At 36.7% G+C, this 20,164-nt stretch overlaps 1 protein-coding gene across 2 annotated transcripts; it reads left to right on the plus strand.

The window, feature by feature from the left end:
* The first annotated feature begins 1,862 nt into the window (after positions 1-1,862).
* LOC143272530 (vomeronasal type-2 receptor 116-like) lies at positions 1,863-18,568 on the plus strand. Of its 2 annotated transcripts, none has more exons than XM_076568014.1 (6): positions 1,863-2,056; positions 4,191-4,482; positions 4,765-5,559; positions 6,850-7,077; positions 13,018-13,141; positions 17,664-18,568. In XM_076568014.1, exons 1-6 carry the CDS (start codon positions 1,863-1,865, stop codon positions 18,566-18,568), a joined length of 2,538 nt encoding a protein of 845 aa, XP_076424129.1. The 2 variants fall into 2 exon arrangements, with proteins under 2 accessions (XP_076424129.1, XP_076424133.1); XM_076568018.1 differs by having other exon boundaries at positions 4,191-4,455; positions 4,738-5,559.
* The last annotated feature ends 1,596 nt before the right edge of the window (positions 18,569-20,164 follow it).

Below are 20,164 nucleotides of genomic sequence, written 5' to 3' on the forward strand. Positions count from 1 at the left end.
TATAGTAATGCTTCCTTTTCATAATGTTCATTATTTATATGTGGAACAAAACCAACGAATCATTTTATGTCCATTTAACGATATTATTGATGAGATAGATCTTTGGTTGTGTTTTCAGGAAACACGGATTTTGTAGTGTATTTTGGAGGCAATGATGAAGTGATTTATATTGGTGAATTCACAGAAGATATATTCATTAACCATAGTTTTGCTGAATGCATTTTTAAATCACAGATCACATGCATTCAGTGTCTCCTGAGGTCTTTGACTCTTTTAGGACCGTTGCCTCTATGAGATATAAAGACTGTTTCTATATTGGGATCAGATCTCTGATATATTTTCTAATTCAAATTTGCCAGCCCAAATACATTGAAATAAAAACAACTCTAAGTGGAATCAGTAAGGTGTATATGTTTACATTTGTGTAAACTCATGAATTTGAGTGTGATTGGGTTTTTATGGGTGTAAGCAGGAGGAAGAAAGTCAGAGAATTTTTATGAATATAATATCAACATTTGAGAACTACAAAGAGTAAAAAATAACACAGCACTAGTTGTGTCCTTCTCTGGTATTAGGGACAGCAACTTACACAAAACAAGGGGTCATGAACTTTTTAAATGTTTAGTATTGAATGTGCAATAAGATTGAGAAAAAAAAACAGTAGTCCTGTTTGCATCATCTCAGATACTAAATCACAACAAACAGCAAAGACTTACCCTATATTTTTCTTACATCCTCTGCAGTCCATATCAACTGAGAGAGGCTCTCTATCCCATACTCAGCCAAACATTATCACAGTGGCAGTGCAAGTGAAGTAGATGAGTAGGAAAATAGTATGAGAAAATTTTATACATAAAACCCAGGGTCACTTCCCAGTTTCTGTTTGCTTCTAACATACCCAATAAAAACCACATTAAAAAACACAGATAAACAAGAAGAAATAAGTCAACACATGGTATTGATCTGTTAGACTGAATCATGGAGGGGAATCTTGGTTTAAAAATCAAATATTCAACTTATCATCTCATGAATAATGATTGGTTGTGAGGAGGAATGATAGGACTTATATAGTGTATGAAATGAAGCATACAGGTTAGGTGTTCTTTCTGAGATCTTTGAATATTTAAAAAAATCAACATTTAATTTGTAAATGAACTGTGGTTCTTTGATGAGCTGAATAGTTTTGGAACAGGAGGATTCAGAAAATTAAATAATTTGGACTGATTACTGGTTTTCAAGACAAGGGCATCACAGGCTTTGGTTAGATATTCTGTAACTGATACTGGTATAGAGTAGGCCACACTCTAAATGCTGTGTGTAACTCAATTACTCTAAACATGAAGCTGCTTTTCCATGACATGGACTTTGTGATACAGTTCCAGGGTGGAACTGTGAATTGTTAATTTGTGAGTCCCCCTGAACCATTAATACATTTCTCACTGTGGATGATCTAACAAAATACACTGACATCTTTTCTAAAGCTGTTAACACTAACAAATTGCTGAGGCAGTCATGGGACCAAACTTTCCCAAAATGTCATCTTCCCTGGGGCTTTACTGTCCAAAAAAAGATAGATAAATGATGTCATAAAACTAGCTGAACTATCATCCTATATATTTATCATCCAAATTGTATGTTGTAGACTGGGGACATCAGATGAAGAGCCGCAGGGAAGAGAGTTTCAAAGTATTCTCAATGGGTGAGGAAACAACTGCACAAAAAGAAAATGAATCATGAAGTCACAAGTAGTCTCTTATTGGCCACAGATATAAAAGCATGTGGAAATATCTGGGTGCCCATTTGATATTCTGATCAGTATGGCATGTCACAATCCAAATTTCCCAGGGTTAGAGCAGAAAAATATGTTCACTTTGATTTTATTCTTCTTGCTCTTGAACATTCCACTTCACATGTCAAGTTCCATTCATCCTAGTTGCTTTTGGACAATGAAGCAGAGTGAAGACAAGGATGGAATATTTCAGTCATGTGCCTTCATACTTGATGCAGTACATGGGCCAGTGGAGATAACAAAGTCCATACAACCTTTCAAAGTAAGGTAAGTGCCTTATACTTTCTACATAAATGTCATCAGGGATATTTCATGAGGGGTCAGGGGATGAGGATCAGAGCAATGCCTTGAAACTTCTGCCTTGTTCTCCCAACCTGCACATCAAAAATCATCTCCAAATTCTTTTAGAAAGTCAATGCCATTTTTCTACTTTTAATTTGTCCAGAGAGTGTTTTGTTTTTCTCCCAGTTACCTTCTAACTTCCAAACCTGGATGCTGAGAGAAGAAAGGACCATACATTGTTGCATCACATATGGTCTGCCTCTTCACATTTCCATATCACAATATCTCGTGATGTCTCATCAAAAAAAACCCATTCTAATTAAATGAATGTCACCCTAAGTGGGTAAAAAAAAGGGCCATAGAGTAAAGTCAGCCGATGGATATGCCATCAATGTGTAGTTTTTAACACATTGCTAGGACAAATAATATTTCTGACACACTAGCTGCAGAAAATTTTCACATGGATATTCATTTACTCTCTCAGATGACCTGCATGTAGTTACACTGTGCCTTCTAAAGATACATCAAGGATGGAAGTAGGAAACCTATCCACTTTGAACATCATATGTGTTCCTCTATCTCCACACTTTACTGTATGCATGTATAATCACTGGCCTTTAATTTCAAAGTCCATTTATTCACATTCTTTAGAGCAAAGAAGGATTATATGGACTGTAAATGGTACGTTTGCATTCATTGAGAACTGTGGCTGTCCCTAAAACTGGTGACTGCTTACTTCAGTAGTCACTTGCCTGAGAGACAGTTGTAATATGATAATTGGCAACAATTTTTAATAGTGATAGAGGTGTTGCCCACCAGCTCACATTTACTGTTATTTAAGAAGTGGGTTTCTCCTCTCTTTATATGTCTAATCTGTTTATGCTCTGACACTTACATCACATTCACCACTTTTGTTTTCCTTTAATTTTATTCATTATATCTGCTTATTTTATCAATTGAAAGACTATCTATATTTTGATTTTGTGTACATTTGATTTTTATTAGTTAGATGACATGAAATGACTAGGAAGAAAGAGAAATTATTATTCATCCCATAGACATAAACACAAACTGGTATCATTTTCTTCCAACTGACCTGTCACCCATTTTTTTAACATAAAACTCCATAAACTTTCTTTATACATTTTACATTTTAGAGTCTTCTATTTTACCAACACGTAATACTGGCACATACAAATTTAGTAGGATGCTATTCTTGTGTTAATGTAACTGAGAAGGTATTCAAACAATGTTTTCTATAAGAAAAAATTATCTTGGTCAGATAAACCCAATGTAAATATGTGACATGCCAGTGTAAACATAAAATAAGTGAACAAAACTAAAGAGGTAGTACACGCCCTTAATCTCTGCACTTATGACCTAAAGAAAGTGTATCCCTGTGCATGTGAGGACAGTTTAGTCTACAATTGGAATCCATTCCCTAATTATGACATATGAGCATTAATATTATCCATATTCACAGGTGAATACAGATATACATGTTTACCAAATCTGTCTCTGATATTTGATTTTATTTAAAAATAAATCCTTAAAAAAGATTTTATGGCCACAAGAGGTAAACCAGAAAGAAAAAAGAAAGATGGTCAGGATCACATATGCTAGCTATATTGCCCACTGATTATAAAGAATTATAATTAACAGAGCCAAATGTTGCCCAGACTATTGTGCATAGATCTGACATTCATGACTGCCTTACCCTATTCAGTTAATTTCATAAAAAATACCATGAACTCAATGGCTCACACATCATGTGTGTTTTTTATATTTCTCAATAATTTAAAAATGAAATCACGATCAGGTTACTCTTTGATCAAAGCATTGGGCATTTTGAGAAAACACTCAAAAGCCAGAGATGCAAAAGGCTGTCTATGGAAGAGGCTGATGGCTCATTTAATTATAGAAACTGTAGTCTGATGGACATTTAAATGTTTTTGTAAGCTTCCATCTTCTTATATAATGCTAACATCCAAACACAGAAAATGTGTTTAAGTCTTTGGGGGTACTTGAGAATACTATCCAGCGCAGGATAGACCTTATATTGATTGCACATGATTATCTGTAAATCTCTGTCCCTATTAATCCCTGTAACCTTTTACAGAGGAGGAAATGACAACAATCAGTTTGCACTGGCCTTAGCTTTTTCAGTGGATCAAGTCAACAAGAACCCTGATATTTTACCAAATATGTCTTTATCATTTGGATTTCTAGCAGGTGGTTGTAAGTTCATGTCAAAAGCATACGATATCATTCAATCTTCTGTAAAACATCATTATAACGCACCTAATTATGACTGCATAAATCTGGACATATGTTCAGTGGTGCTTTCAGGACCAAACTTGGCAGAATCTTTAGTAGTTGGGAAAGCAATGGACCTCTACCATTCTCTGCAGGTGAGATGTTGTGTGATAGTTTTGCAAGAAATCCTGTTTCTACTGGTGCCATTCCCACATGCTAAGAAGAGTGTGAGGGACAAAATGAAATTACACTTATGTAAAACTACATAGTTCAAGGGTACTATTCAGAGATTTTGTGGGCCTTTCATATTTCCCTCTTGAAAGTATAGATAAGAGAATAAGTAGCAGGAAAAGGGGTATTTAAGATCTCTTTGCAGAAAAATGTGTTTAACAACTTATTATAATGCATAGTACCTCATGGTCTTCCCTGTGTCTCAGGTCGTTCAGCTTACCTTTGGACCTTTCCATCCTATCCTGAGTGATCATGAACAATTTCCTTATTTGTATCAGATGGCCCCCAAGGACACATCTCTAGCCCAGGCCATGATTTCTCTCATGATTCATTTCAGCTGGAACTGGATTGGGCTGACCATCTCAGACAATGATCATGGTATCCAGTTTCTCTCATATTTGAGAAGAGAGATGGAAGAAAATATAATCTGCTTTGCCTTTGTGAACATGATTCCAGTCAACATGCACTTATATGTGTCAAGAGCTGAAACATATTATAAGCAAATCATGACATCATCCTCAAATGTTGTTATCATTTACGGTGAAACAGACAGCACTCTAGCTTTGAGCTATAGAATGTGGGAATCTCTAGGTATACAGAAAATATGGGTCACCACCTCACAGTGGGATGTCTCTACAAGTAAGAGAGACTTTACACTTGACTCATCTCAAAAGACTCTAACTTTTGCACACCATCATGCTGAGATTTCTGGTTTTAAAAATTTCCTCCAGACATTGAGCCCTCTCACCCCAAATGAATACCTGGCAAGACTGGAGTGGATGAGCTTTAACTGTGAAGTCTCAGCTTCTAACTGTAAGACACTGAAGAATTGTTCATCCAAAGCCTCATTGGAATGGCTAGGATTACAGACTTTTGACATGGCTTTTAATGATGCCAACTATGATATATATGATGCTGTGCATATCGTGGCCCATTTCTACCAGGAGAAGCTTCTTCAGACAATGGATAAAGTGAAAGGACATCAATATAATTGCTTGAAGGTAATGTTTCTTCTATTGGATGATATTTGGTTTCATCAATGTCAGAGTCTTTAATAGTCTCTCTGATGCCACATTCTAGTTGATTGGGAAATATTTTTCCAAATATAAGCTTTCTGAACATTTTTGCTCCTGAGAAAGTAAATCTAAAGGTTGGTATAAATGTCAGTTGCAAAGGCAGCAGAGTAGGATACAGAATTTATCAAGGTAAATCAGTGATTTTCTTACAGAGCACCTGAATATCATCACCCCTCTTCTAATAGTGGAAACATAGGAGTCTTTCCTCATTATTCCTCTTCCCAATGGGAAGATAAGCTTTGTTTGTTAGTCATCAAATAAGTGGTAATCAGTGTAGGGGATCATTTTCTACTCTGTTATTAGCTGATTCTGCCACAAATTTAGGCATTGGAAAACACACAAAAAATAATGATAGGATTCTGTTCAGTACATTACATGTGTATCCATATGTGTGGATGGATGGCTATCATTGTTTATGGATGTGTTTGTGTTTGTTTCTGTGTATCTGGGTGTATATCGGTGTTGATGTGTTTATATGTGTTTCTGTCTATTTGCATATCTGTCTGTTTGTAGAACAGCGTTAATTTGTCTTACATAAATGTTTTTCCTGTAGGTGTGTTTTTCTTTATGACTCTTCCTGTATGTATTTGTCAGTGTGTATGTCTATATGTGCCCATATGGTTATTTGTGTATATTTTTTGATTTGATTGTGCATATGTATATCTTTGTTTCAGTGTATCTATGTGTATTTGTGTGTGTGGCTGTCTGACTTTGCATTTGAGCATAAATTTCTATCAGTGTCTCCCTGTGCATTTGTATCTGTGTATATCTATAAAATTGTGAGTTTTTGTGTGTGAGCCTGTGTATGTTTTTTTTTTGTGGGTTTCTTTTTCTGTGTGTCTGTTTGGGTGCATAAGTGTGATTTTGTGTGTCTGTATGTTGACATGTGTGTCTTGGCTTACACATGTATGTGTGAGTAAGTAGTATGTGGCTGTATTATGTTTATATGTCTGTATGGATATGAGTGTATGTGTGTGTGCACATTTAATATTTATGTTTGGTGTCTGCATGTATGTCTGCATTTGTGTTTGGTAGTTTCCACTGAGAGAACTGCAATTCTAGGGACATTATGATAATTTTATTAATCCACTTGCTTTCATTGAGATTTCTCTGCTGTGCACCTTCAGTAAAGTTGTATTTGTGATGAGATAAGAATACATTTTCTGACTTTGAGCAAGGACACACACTATTATAGAATTGCTGACTGTCTTTCAGCTGCACTCCATTCTTAGGAAGACCCACTTCACCTATACTGTTGGGGACAAAGTGATAATGAACCAGAAAGAAAAACTGCAGGCAGAGTATGACATTTTCCAGATTTGGAATTTCCCAAATGGTCTTGGACTTAAGGTGAAGATTGGAAAGTTTAGCCCATATTTTCCACATGGTCAACAGCTACATTTATATGAAGATGTTATAGAATGGGCCACAGGAAGTAGAGAGGTGGGTCTGACCTAACTGTTCTGATTTCCATTACACAGCATTTCTATTTGTGATTCTTTGTAACTTACTAAAATGCAATAGATTATCACATTAGGAACCATTCTTTAGCCTCCTTTAGTATGACTCTCCTTTTTACTTTTTGATATGATGTTTTATTAATTCTATGAAGATATCAGACATAAACACATTGAATATTTATCATACTAGAACCTGTTTCTGTCTTTTAATATAAATATAAAAATGCTTGTTAACACTGTTTAATATTTCGAGTAAAGTAAAATTCTCTTGGCACTCTGATTACTACAAAATGATTTTCCTTTTTTTGTGCTGAACCTCTGACACCAGTGCTGAAAAACTGAGGCTAACTGTAAATGAGGAGAAAATTACACATATGCATGCAAATCATTGTGTTTTTTTTTTATTACAGATTGAGTTAAAAAATAACCAGGGCTACAAAGAGAATCCTTGTCTCCAAAAACAATACAAAAAATAAAGACAAGGGCTGAAAGAAGGAAAGAAAACAAAGACCTGCCAGTAATTAAGATCATCTCTTAATTTTTTTTATCTTTTTTCCCCGTTTTTTGAGACAGGGTTTCTCTGTGTAGCTTTGCCCCTTTCCTGGATCTCACTCTGTAGACCAGGTTGGCCTCGAACTCACAGAGATCAGCTTGGCTTTGTCTCCCAAGTGCTGGGATTAAAGGGGTGCACCACCACCGCCTAGCTAATTTTTTTAATTTAAAACAAAAAATTTATTCATTTTACATACCAAACACAGATCCCTCTCTCACATCTGCTCTTGTAACCCCCATCCATGCCTAACCCTCTCCCTTACCAACCCTTCATTCCCTCTGCTAAATAAGTAAGTTCTTCCACGGTGGGACAGCAAAGCCTGGTACATTCAATAGAGGTAGAACCAAGCCCCTAACCCCTGCCTCAAGTGTGAACAAGGTATACAACCATAGGTAATAGGATTTAAAAGGCCAGCTCATGCACCAGAGATATATCCTGATCACAGTGCCAGGGGTCCCTCAAACAGACCCAGCTACACAAATGTCTCCCATATGCAGAGGGTCTTGTCCAGCCCCAAGCAGATTCCACAGCTGTTGGTCTAAAGTTCCTGAGTTCCTCTGTGCTTGGTTGAGTTGTCTCTGTAGATTTCCTCATTGTGACCTTGACCCCCCTTGCTCATATAATCCCTCTTCCCTCCTTCAACTGGACTCCCAGAGCTCGAAGTGCTGCTTGGTTGTGTATCTCTGCATCTACTTCTATCAGTTACTGGATGAAGGCTCTATTATGACAGCTAGGGTATTCACCAATCTAATTAACAGGATATGTCAGATCAAGGAACACTAATCACTATTGCTAGTTGTCTAATATTGGGATATCCTTGTGGATTCCTGGGAAATTCCCTAGCACCAGGTTTTTCCCTTACCCTATAAAATATCCCTCTATCAGGATATTACTTTCATAATCCATCACTCCCCCAGCTATATCTTCCCATTCCCTCATGTTCCCTTCCTCCATCTTCACCTCTCAATTGCCCCTCCATATCCCCACTCCGCTCCTGGAGATCTCTGTTTCCCCTTCTCAAAGTGATTCTTCTGTGCCTTGCGTCCTTGCTTTCAATGGAGATGTGGGTTGTAGTCTGATTATCCTCTGCTGTGCATCTAGTATCCATTTATGAGTGGGGAGAGTGTACAGCCTTGTCTTGTTCCTGAATATAGTGGCATCACTTTGAGTTCTGTCCATTAAATTTTATGTTTGCTACTGCTTGCTATAGATTGCCTTTATTATATTTAAGTATATTTCTTGTATTCCTGATTTCTCCAAGAACTTTAAAATGAAGGAATGTTAAGTTTTGTCAAATGGTTTTTTAGCATCCAATGAGATGATCATGTGTTTTTTAATTTCAATTTGTTTATATGATGGATTACATTGATAGATTTTCGTATGTTGAACAATCCCTGCATCTCTGGGATGAAGTCTACTTTATCATGGTAGATGATTTTTTTATATGTTATTGGATATGGTTTATCAGTATTTTATTGAGTCTTTTTGCATCAATGTTCATGTGGGAGATTGATCTGTAATTCTCTTTCTTTTGCATCTTTGTGTGACATGGCTGTCAGGGTAACTGTAGCCTCTTAGAAATAATTTGGCAATGTTTCTTGTGTGTTTACATTGTGTGGAAAAATGTGAGGAATATTATTAGCTCTTCTTTGAAATCTTGGTAGAATTCTGCACTGAAACCATCTGGCCATGGTATTATATTAGTTGGGAAAATTTTAATAACTGTTTCTATTTCCTTATAGATAATAGGTATATTTAAATTGTTTAACTGGTCTTGATTTAATTTTGGTATGTGCTACCTATCTTGAAAATTTTCAGTTTTCTTAGAATTTCCAATTTGTGGAGTACAGATTTTTGAAGTATGACTTGATGATTCCCTGTGTTTCCTCATTCTCAGATGTTATATTTCCTTTTCATTTCTTATTTGTTAATTTGGATATTCTCTCTCTGTCTATTAGTAGTTTCGATAATGTTTTTTCTACCTTGTTGATTTTCTCAAAGAACCAACTCTCTGTTTCATTGATTCTTTGTACTGTTCTCTTTATTTCTATTTTATTGAATTCAGACCTCAATTTGATTATTTCCTGGCATCTATTCCTCCTGGGTGAGTTTGTTTCTTTTTCTTCTATAGCTTTTAAGTATGCTGCTAAGTCACTAGTGTGAGATATCTCCAACTTCTTTATGTAGGCATTTAGACTTATGAATTTTCCTCTTAGAACTGTTTTCATAGTGTTTCATAAGTTTGGGTATGTGGTGTCTTCATTTTCGTTGATCTCTAGGAAGTCTTTAATTTCTTTATTTCTTCCTTGATGCAGTGGTGATTCAATTGAGCATTATTCAGTTTCTATGAGTTTGTAAGATTTTTGTAACTTGTGTATCTGTTGATTTCTAACTTTAAGACATGGTGTTTTGACAAAATATAGGAGATTATTCCATTTATTTTTGTAAATGTTAAGATTTGCTTTTTGACTGAGTGTGTGGTTACATACTAGAGAAGATTCCATAGGGTCCTGAGAAGATGGCACATTCTCTGTATTTGGTTTGAATGATCTGTAAATGTCTACTAAGTCCATTTGAGTCATAACATCTCTTAGTTCCATTATTTCTCCTTTAAGTTTCTGTATGGCAGACCTGTCCATTGGGGATATTGCAGTTTTGAAGTTTCCCACTATTAGCATGGGGCTTGATGTGCAATTTAAGCTTTAGTATTGCTTCTTTTACATATGTGGGTGCCCTTGAATTTGAGGCATAAATGTTCAGAATTAAGACCTCATATTGATGAATTTTTCCTGTGATGAATATGTAATGTCCTTCTTAAACTCTTTTTAATAATTTCAATTGGAAATCTGTCTTTTCAGATATTAGGATAGCTACACCGGCTTACTTCTTATTCCGTTAGACTGGAAGGGCTTTTCCGAGTCCTCTACTCTGAGATAGTGTCTGTCTTTGAAGTTGTGGTGTGTTTCTTGTATGCAGCAGAAGGATGGATCCTATTTTCATATCCATTCTGTTAACCTGTATCTTTTTATAGGCAAATTGAGTCCATTGATATTAAAGGATATTAATGACCAGTGATTGTTAATTCCTGTTATTTTTTGAAGGTAGTGTTGTGTTTTTCCCTTTTTGGGGATTTGTTGGTGTGGGATTATCTATTTCCTGTGTTTTCGAGGGTAAATCTAAATTTTTAGGTGGGATTTTTACTTCTAGTGCTTTCTGTACAGCTGGATTTGTGGATAAGTATGTTTTTGTATCTGTTTTTGTCATGGAATACCTTTTTCACTTTGGTTCTATGGCAGTTGAGAGCTTTGCTGGTTATAATAACCTGGGCTGGCTTCAATGATCTCTTTGCATCTGCATAATTTCTGGTCAGGACCTCTTGCTTACAGAGTCTCCTTTGAGAATTTGGGTGTTATTCTGATGGGTTTGTCTTCATATGTTACTTGACTTTTCTTTTTTGCTTTTCAGCTCTCAATATTTTTTCTCTGTTCTGTATATTTAGTGGTTTGATTATTATGTGGCAATGGGACTTATTTTGGGTCGTGTCTATTTGCTGTTCTCTGAGGTTCTTGCATTTTTATAGGCATTTCATTCTTTAGGTTGGGAAAGTTTACTTTTATGATTTTGTTGAATATATTCTCTGTACCTTTGAGCTGTTATTCTTTTCCCTCTTCTTTCCATATTATTATTAGTTTTGGTCTTTTCATGGTTTCCCAGATTTCCTGAAAATTTTGTGTTATGACTTTGTTGGCTTTAATGTTTTCTTTGAGTGCCGAATCTATTTCCTCTATTGTATCTTCAGTGCCAGAGAGTCTTTCTTCCATTTCTTACATTCTTTTGGTTATGCTTACATCTATAATTCCTGTTCCAATCCTCAGATTTTTGATTTCCAGCATTCCCTCAGTTTATGTCTTCTTTATTGCCTCTATCTCAGTTTTCAATTCTTGCACTTATTTCTTCACCTGTTTTATCGCTTTTTCTTGGTTTTCCACTCTTCTTTAAAAAAATTCTTAACATCTTAGCAAGTGTAAAAAGAAAGTGTAAACATGACAAACAGAAAAGAAGGGAAAAACTGTGCCTCCTGACAGCATATATTTTAATCCCAGTATTCAGGAGGAAGGAGACACAGATCTCTGTGGTAACTATGTCAACCTAGATTATATGAGGAGTTGAGGTCTCCCAACAACATTGTGAAATCCTCTTTCAAGAAAACTACAAAGAAAAGGAAGATTTCTAGTTAACCATATTGTGGAGACTATGTAAGGGCCAGTGCATAGGAGACACTGTAGTTTCAAAACAAAACTCAGTACTGAAGAAAGGATGCAAAGTGAATACAGGAAAATCAGCAGATTTCTGAATCAGCATACAGATCACTCTAAGCAAGGTTTTCATGAAACAACGACTTTTTATTTTAAACCTTAAGAAATCTTTTAATTAATGTTAAGTAAGCTAACTTTTGTTCAGGTTCCCCCAATACTTACAGCTTTTGTAAAGCATTTTTACCTCAGGAAATGCACAACTTTTCAGTTCAATTCTTGTTAACTCAGTGCTTTATCAATACAAATGTACCAGGCTGTGCCATTTATCTGTTTTTTTTTCTTATACCCTCTTTTTCATGTTTTGCAGTGTTATTTTATTGGAGTTAATGTACATATTCAGAGATACGAGGAGTTACTTCCCCAGTTTCATATGTCCACTAGTTCTAGATTGCAATGCTATTATTGTGATTAAACACTGACTATACACAAAATAAAGAGGTGTGGTTGATTAGGCTCATGAGTTCCAACCAAGGGAGGACAAGGCAAGATTCTGGATTCAATAAAGCATAGACTCTTAGGGAGATAACCACTACTTAGTGATTTGTTCTGCTTGATTTCTCATACAGCACTGACTAGGGATAACAATGCCCACAGTGGGCTGAGCACTCCTAAATCAAGTACTAATTAATAAAATGTATTACAGGTAGATTGACAGGCTAGTTCAATGAAGAGGATTCTTTTAGCTCAGGTTCCGACTAAAATTTTAATGTACTTTGTGGTAAGTTGACAAATATTAACTAGAAAAACCTGTTTGCAAGCACCATAGTGTTTGCCCACAACAAACAACCTAGTCTTCTTCCTGAATGTCTATCAAGGTGAAGCTACTCAACTTTATATTAATGTTTCCACACACTGATAAATATGGTTTCATATAATATACTAAGTGAAATATGGTCACTCATTTGGTATATATAAAATAAGCTTATTGTGTACATAACATATGGTCATTCATTTGCTGTATATAGAATAAGCTTATTTCACCAGGTTCATCTAATATAGATATGGAAGAAATAGGTAAAACTACTAACAACAGCATGTGTCTAATTTTTCTCAGATGCCACCCTCTGTGTGCAGTGCTGATTGTGGTCCTGGATTCAGAAAATTCTGGCAGGAGGGAATGACAGTCTGCTGTTTTGATTGCAACCCCTGCCGAGAAAATGAAGTTTCTAATGAGACAAGTGAGGTTTAAAAGTCCTCTCTACAAATAAAATACATCACTTGCCTATGTTAATTTTTATAGGAATGTGATCAATAACAGCATATCTTCAAGTAACACCCTTTGCTATGACATACAGCTTTGATTAATTGAAAATTCATGTCATGTGACATTTTCTCAGATAAACAGTTTGATAATCAAAGTACAGTTTGAAGGAATTCTACAAAAGGTCTTTCCTAGTGTGATTATCACCTCTAAAATTATAGATAGATTAAATTACAATTATGAGTCTTTAATAATATTTATTTATAAAATTTGAATGTGTTTGCGTATCTCTATATACGTTTAAGGCACCATGTATGTGCAGGATTCAATGGAGAACAGATCAGGGCATCAGAACCACTGAAATCTGTTATGTGGGTGCTAGGAACCAAATGAAAGTCCTCTGTAAGATTAATGGAGACAAGAATAATTACGTGTAAAATTATCAGAAACTGTTTAGAATGAGACAGAAAATTTTAAGCAATACCCAGAGATCTGTTTTTCAAATTATTAATGCAATTTGAAGTCTAGGAAAGTGTAAATGAGATGGCACCTGATATAGAAAATACAGAGGCAGTCCTGTGTTCAATATTTTTCTATACTTCACCCATTTAATAATGTTACAAATATATGATTTAATTTTTTATGGAAGCAACTAGTCACAATTTTCTAAATGTTGTTGAAACCTGCACAGCTCTTGTTAGTCAAATGATTATTTGTTTAGAGTTGGCTCCATGCATATGCCAGATGGATTGTTTTTCTCTTCTATTGCCTGTCATCCTATGCAATGAAATGAAAGTCTGTAATGGACACTTATGGCCTGTAATATGCCACAGCAATTAAATCCCTTGTAGTAGGAAAAGGTAACCAACTCCTAGAAGTTTTCTTCTGACCTCCATGCACTCACACATACAATATTTACTGAACTAATTAAACAAAGTCTAGTGAAATTGTTTTAAATGTAAAAACATATAAGAGAAATCTGTATTTATAATGATAAATACAACAAAACTTAAGCAAAATATTTTATTATTTCTTTCATTGTGTGTGTGTATGTGAGAGGAGTGGTTATCTGTGCACAATTGCAGGTGCATGTGAGCGGCATCCAGTGTCTCCATAGTTAGTTACACCAGCTATGAGACACCTGATATGGGTGCTGGGGACCTAACTCAGGGCTTCTGTAAGAGCAGTATATTCTCTTCACAACTGAGCCAACTTCCATTCCCTTAAATAAATTAATTAATTACATGTGTCTTTAAATGCAGACTTAAAATCTAGAAGCACATCATGACTCTTCAATTATCCACTGATTTAGAGCAACTGTAATCAAGTTTCCTTATCTTGCAAGGTTAGAGATTACAGCTTATGATTGGGGTCCTATTCCTTAAAACAAACAGTCTGTGCTATCACTCTTGCTTGAATGTCCTTGTGTTGAGTTGCTCATGGTGTTATATAAATATCTCCTTCATACTGGATTACACTTGCAGCATCTCAGTCTCACATAGATAGAAATTAGGGCAGGAGGAATGTACTTGTCTCTTCCCAAGGGTGATGGAATCAGGATGCAGGGGTTTTCAATTCTTAAAATATACAGAGGTTTCTACCTTAAGTGATAAGGTTACTGTTTCTTATGAACAATCCTTAGAAGTACAGAGTCCTTCCTGCCAGATGAAGACTCAACTAAGGGGGCATTAATTTAATATATTTAATTATTTTTGCATTTTCAAACATCAAAATTATATAAATTGCTTCTATCATTCCATCCTCCTACTTACCCCATATAAACTGAATCACTCTCATATTCATGAGCTCTTTTGTTATTCTATATGTATACACACATATAAATCTGTACACATACATAAAGACACACACACAAAAAAAATGTAATGAATCTGAATGGACTTTAGCCAGACGAAGAGTGGGCAACATGTCTTTATCAAGCTCTACTCTTCTCCCCTATTCCCTTTGCCTTGCTCAATACCATTAGATTACTGAGGAAGTTTGAATGTGATTTGACCACATAAAATTATGAGGAATGGTCTTATTAGTAGATGTTATCTTGTTGGAGAAGGGGTGGTCTTTTTGGAGAAAGTGTGTCACTCTGCAGGAAGAATTAGAACTCTCAGACACTCAAGCCACACCAATTGAGTCAGTTTATTAACTGTCGCCTATGGATCAAACATGGATGTAGCTAGAGTTTTCCTGCCTTGCCCACAGTCAGAACAAATCTTTGTCACCCACCAGTCCCACAGCGCTCAGACCCAACCAAGTAAACACAGAGACTTATATTGCTTTCAAACTGTATGGCCGTGGCAGGCTTCTTACTAACTGTTCTTCTAGCTTAAATTAATCCATTTCTACAAATCTATACCTTGCAACATGGCTCGTGGCTTATAGGCATTTTCACATGCTGCTTGTCCTGGCAGGTCGCGGGCAGGCACTCTCTTTCTTCCTTCCTGTTCTTTTATTTCTCCTCTCTGTTAGTCCCGCCTATACTTTGTGCCTAACCACGGCCAATCAGGTTTTATTTATTGACCAATCAGAGCAATTTGACATACAGACCATCCTCCAGCATAGCCAAGTGCAGACCATCTCAGACTCCTGCACTCAGGCCCATGGTCCTAATCATCCTCTATGCAGACCTGCTGGGTAAAGCCACGAGGAACCCAAGAACGGGCTCCCACAGGACATATAGCACATCCCACAGCACATGTATAATTAATTGTAAGGTATGTCTACAGCACCAGGTCTACTTGCATGCCACCATGACCAACCATGGTGTTAATGAACTAAACCTCTGAACTATAAGACACCCAATCAAATGTTTTACTTTATAAGAGTGGCCAAGGTCAGGGTTTCCCCTCACAGCAGTAGAAATACTACCTAAGACACGTACTTTTTTGTTTTTGTTTTTGTTTTTGTTTTGTGACAGGGTTTGTGTGTGTGTGTGTGTGTGTGTGTGTGTGTGTGTGTGTGTGTGTGTGTGTGTGTAGCCCTGGCTATCCTGGAACTAGCTTTGTAGATATGGCTGACCTTGAACCAGAATTCTGTCTGCCTCTGCTTCCCTTGTGCTAGGATTAAAGATATGAGAAACCACCAACAGTCTGCAATTACATACTTAAATCTAGCTACCAAGGTCTGTTCCCTTATTTAGCCACTACCTCCTCCTGTGGCTGACTATCAAAGTATTGAAGTCAGAACAGCAATACCCCCTATGGCTGTCCTAATAGACTTGACTATCCAATTAAACACTTCATCATCCTAATATGGGATTCCCCTTTTACATTTATGAACTGCCATTTTCCTAAAGGGTAAACCTGTCACCTCTCTATCCAGAGGAAGTTCTTTATGTTTCAGCGAAATACCTGTAACTCATCTCCCATGTTCCATTCCCTTCTCCCTCATCCTCTATACCCTGCCTTTGTCTCTTATTCACCTCTGAGTCAATTAAATCTTTGTGTTGAGAATTGATCCTAGGGTCTCTCTTGCTGACTCTGAAGTTTCCTACTGATTCTGTTTAATATTGCATCTATGTCAATGTGTGGTGATATTTTATTTGTGTGTTAATAAATAAAGTTTGCCTGAAGATCAGAGGACATAGCCAGCCATAAACAAAATTCAGGCAGTGGTAGCACATGCACTTAATTAAATCACGTGGCAAGCAGAGTCTCTGTGTGTTCAAGGACACACTAGGGGACAACCAAGCATGGTAACACCCATATAAATTCCAGTACCAACCATAGACACCTAGAGGTCTGTACAGACAGGCAGTGACAAGGAAGTTAGATAGCTGGGCTGAGAGCCAATGAGAAGGCAGAACAGCAAGGAAATGATTCCGCAGGTTAGACAGGAAGAAGCTCTCCCTTGGGAAGCTACAGTGGCATGGCGAGCTAAGGTTAGCTGGCAGCTCTCACTATTTCTCTGATCTCTACGGCTTTCACCCCTTGGCTCTGTGTTTCTTGTTTAATAAGACTATTTAGAAAATCATCTACATCAGTGTGTTTAGGCTGACCAATTCACACTAGAAAATATATTACAGGTATTGTCCCAGTAGTAGACACAGTCTCCATCTCTAATAAGGACAACATTCATAAAATAGAAAGAAAAAATGCAGCAGGCAATGTATACCTGCTACTAAGACTTTAAAATATACACTGTGCAAAACAGTGGTTAATGATTTCAGTTTTTGTCACTTAAAAACTTTAAGGCACTTTATCATAGCATCCACAATGGTGCTGAAAATACCTGTGCTTTCCTTAAGATGACAAATGGAATCATGAACACACAGTTATATAGGACAACATAAGGATTGTTTAGTTTCCTTACACATTAATATAATCAATGAATATTGTGAAATTGAAGCATTGCTGTGTAGCAATACCTTTTACCTACATCCTCAGGAAAAATACAGACATTGACCTGCTTCTGCAACACACTTAATTGAAATGTTTCGTCTCTAAATATGCTAAGCTGCACTAATCATACTTTCCTTTCTCCATCAGATGTGGATCAGTGTGTGAAGTGTCCAGAGGAGCAGTATGCCAACAGAGACCAGAACCAGTGCATTCCCAAATCCGTGATCTTTCTAACCTACGAAGACCCCTTGGGGATGGCTCTGACCTCAATGGCTTTGTGCTTCACTGCATTCACATCTGTGGTTCTTGGGGTATTTTTGAAGCATCATGACACTCCCATTGTCAAGGCCAATAACCGCAATCTCAGTTACACTTTGCTCATCTCACTCCTCTTTTGTTTCCTGTGTCCCTTGCTCTTTATTGGCCATCCCAATGCAGCTACATGCATCCTGCAGCAAATCACATTTGGACTTGTATTCACTGTGGCTGTTTCCACTGTGTTGGCCAAAACAGTTACTGTTGTTCTGGCTTTCAAAGTCACAACCCCTGGACAAAGGATGAGGTTCTACCTGACTTCAGGGGCACCCAACTATATCATTGCCATCTGTACCCTCATCCAGATTATTCTCTGTGCAATCTGGCTGGGAGTTTCTCCTCCATCTATTGAAACTGATGCACATTCTGAGCATGGCCAAATCATCATTGTGTGTGACAAGGGCTCAGTTACTGCATTCTACTGTGTCTTGGGATACCATGGCTCTCTTGCCTTTGGGAGCTTCATTGTGGCTTTCTTGGCCAGGAATCTCCCTGACAAATTCAATGAAGCCAAGTTGCTGACCTTCAGCATGCTGTTGTTCTGCAGTGTCTGGGTCACTTTTCTTCCTGTCTACCACAGCACAAAGGGCAAGGTCATGGTTGCTGTGGAGGTCTTCTCCATCTTGGCCTCCAGTGTTGGCCTTCTGGGATGCATCTTTTTCCCTAAGTGCTACATCATTTTGTTACAACCAGAGAGAAATTCTCTTCAAAAGTTAAAGGAGAAAACATCTTTCTGAACTGACATTTCCTTAATTGAAACTGACAACTTTAGTGTTGGTAAAGAACCATCTCTTAGGATACAATACAAGATGCATTAGCTTGTGACTCTCAACCATTCTTCTAATGATGATGCCTTGAATTGTCATGAATACTGTTTTTCTCCACATTGTCTCTTATAAAATTCCAATCAACCACTCATTCCACAAGACCTGGCATTAGACAATATCCCAGTGTACAAGGTCTCTCCTTTCTCCAATATACAATAATAATTGAAATAAACTCTGTTCTTTCGATGTCTGAGTGAATGTGAGACTTTGATAGCACAATGGTGAGACTAAACACGATGTGGTGTTGTCACACACAACTCTCCCCTAACTACACACACTCTCTCTCTCTCACATCCACTATGCCTCCAATAACTTTCCAAAAAGAGTACTCCAAAAGATAAGAACCAAAGATGGCAAAACAATACACAGTAAGACAAGGCAAAAATAACATTTCCTTAAGTTTTCTCAGTAATTTGAGCTTTCCCTTTAGTGAATTCTGGGTTTAGTTCACTATTGCATTCTAAAATTGGATTATTGGTTTTTGATACCTAGTCTCTTGAGTTCTTCATGTGTTGTGGATATAAGTCCTCTCTCAGATGTGGCGATGGTAAAAGCCTTGTTTCCATTCCTTAGGCTGCTGATTTGTCTCAAGGAGAGTGTCCTTTGCCTTAAAGGAGCTTTTCATCTTCATGAGGCTCTAATTGTTAATTGTTGGTCTTGGTGTGTATGCTAATAGAGTTCTATTCAGTAATTCTTCTCCAATTGCAATGACCTCAAGGCTCTTTCTCACTTTCTTTTCTACTAGGTTCAGGGTATCTGGTTTTATGTTAAGGCACTTGATACAGGTTGTCTTCTATATGTAGACGTTTGTTGCAAATGCCTTATTTTTTCAAATGTGTATTGTGTCTCTTATTATTATAATCATGTGTCCATAGGTGTGTGAATTTATATCCAAGATTTCACTTTGATTCCAATGATCAATTTGTCTCTTTTTTATTCCAGTACTATGCTGCTTTTGTTACTGTTTGTTTTTTCAAATTGAAATCAGGAATGGTCAAACTTCCAAAATTTTTATTTAATTTTTCGTAATTATTTCAGCAATTTTGTATCTTTGTTGTGGCTTTCCCCTATGAAACTGAATATATTTCTCTGAAGATACATAAAAAATTGAGTTGGAGTGGTCCACAATGATAGTGAATCTGGGTTTTATTGTTGCTGTTTGATTTCCTAATTTTTTTTTGTTTTTTTTTGAGACAGGGTTTCTCTGTGTAGCTTTGCACCTTTCCTGGAGCTCACTTGGTAACCCAGGCTGGTCTTGAACTCACAGAGATCCGCCTGGCTCTGCCTCCCAAGTGCTGGGATTAAAGGCGTGCGCCACCACGCCCGGCTTGATTTCCTAATTTTTTATTTCCAGAATTATTTCACTTTTGGTCACTTTTTATTGATTTGATTTCAATTTTAAGGTCTTGAACTGTTTTATTTATCTTCTTGCCCTGTTTATTTGTGTTTTCCTGGTTTTCTTTTTCAAGCATTTTTATTTTCACATTAAATACATTCTCACCATAG

Source organism: Peromyscus maniculatus, chromosome 1, assembly GCF_049852395.1.
Source record: "Peromyscus maniculatus bairdii isolate BWxNUB_F1_BW_parent chromosome 1, HU_Pman_BW_mat_3.1, whole genome shotgun sequence".
Classification (NCBI taxonomy): Eukaryota; Metazoa; Chordata; class Mammalia; order Rodentia; family Cricetidae; genus Peromyscus; species Peromyscus maniculatus.

Bases quoted from the DNA above. Each gene is read 5' to 3' on its own strand.
- LOC143272530 (XM_076568014.1), top strand. From the start codon at position 1,863: ATGTTCACTTTGATTTTATTCTTCTTGCTCTTGAACATTCCACTTCAC. The intron at 2,057-4,190 runs GTAAGTGCCTTA...AACCTTTTACAG, and splicing joins ATACAACCTTTCAAAGTAAG to AGGAGGAAATGACAACAATC. The intron at 7,078-13,017 runs GTGGGTCTGACC...AATTTTTCTCAG, and splicing joins GGGCCACAGGAAGTAGAGAG to ATGCCACCCTCTGTGTGCAG.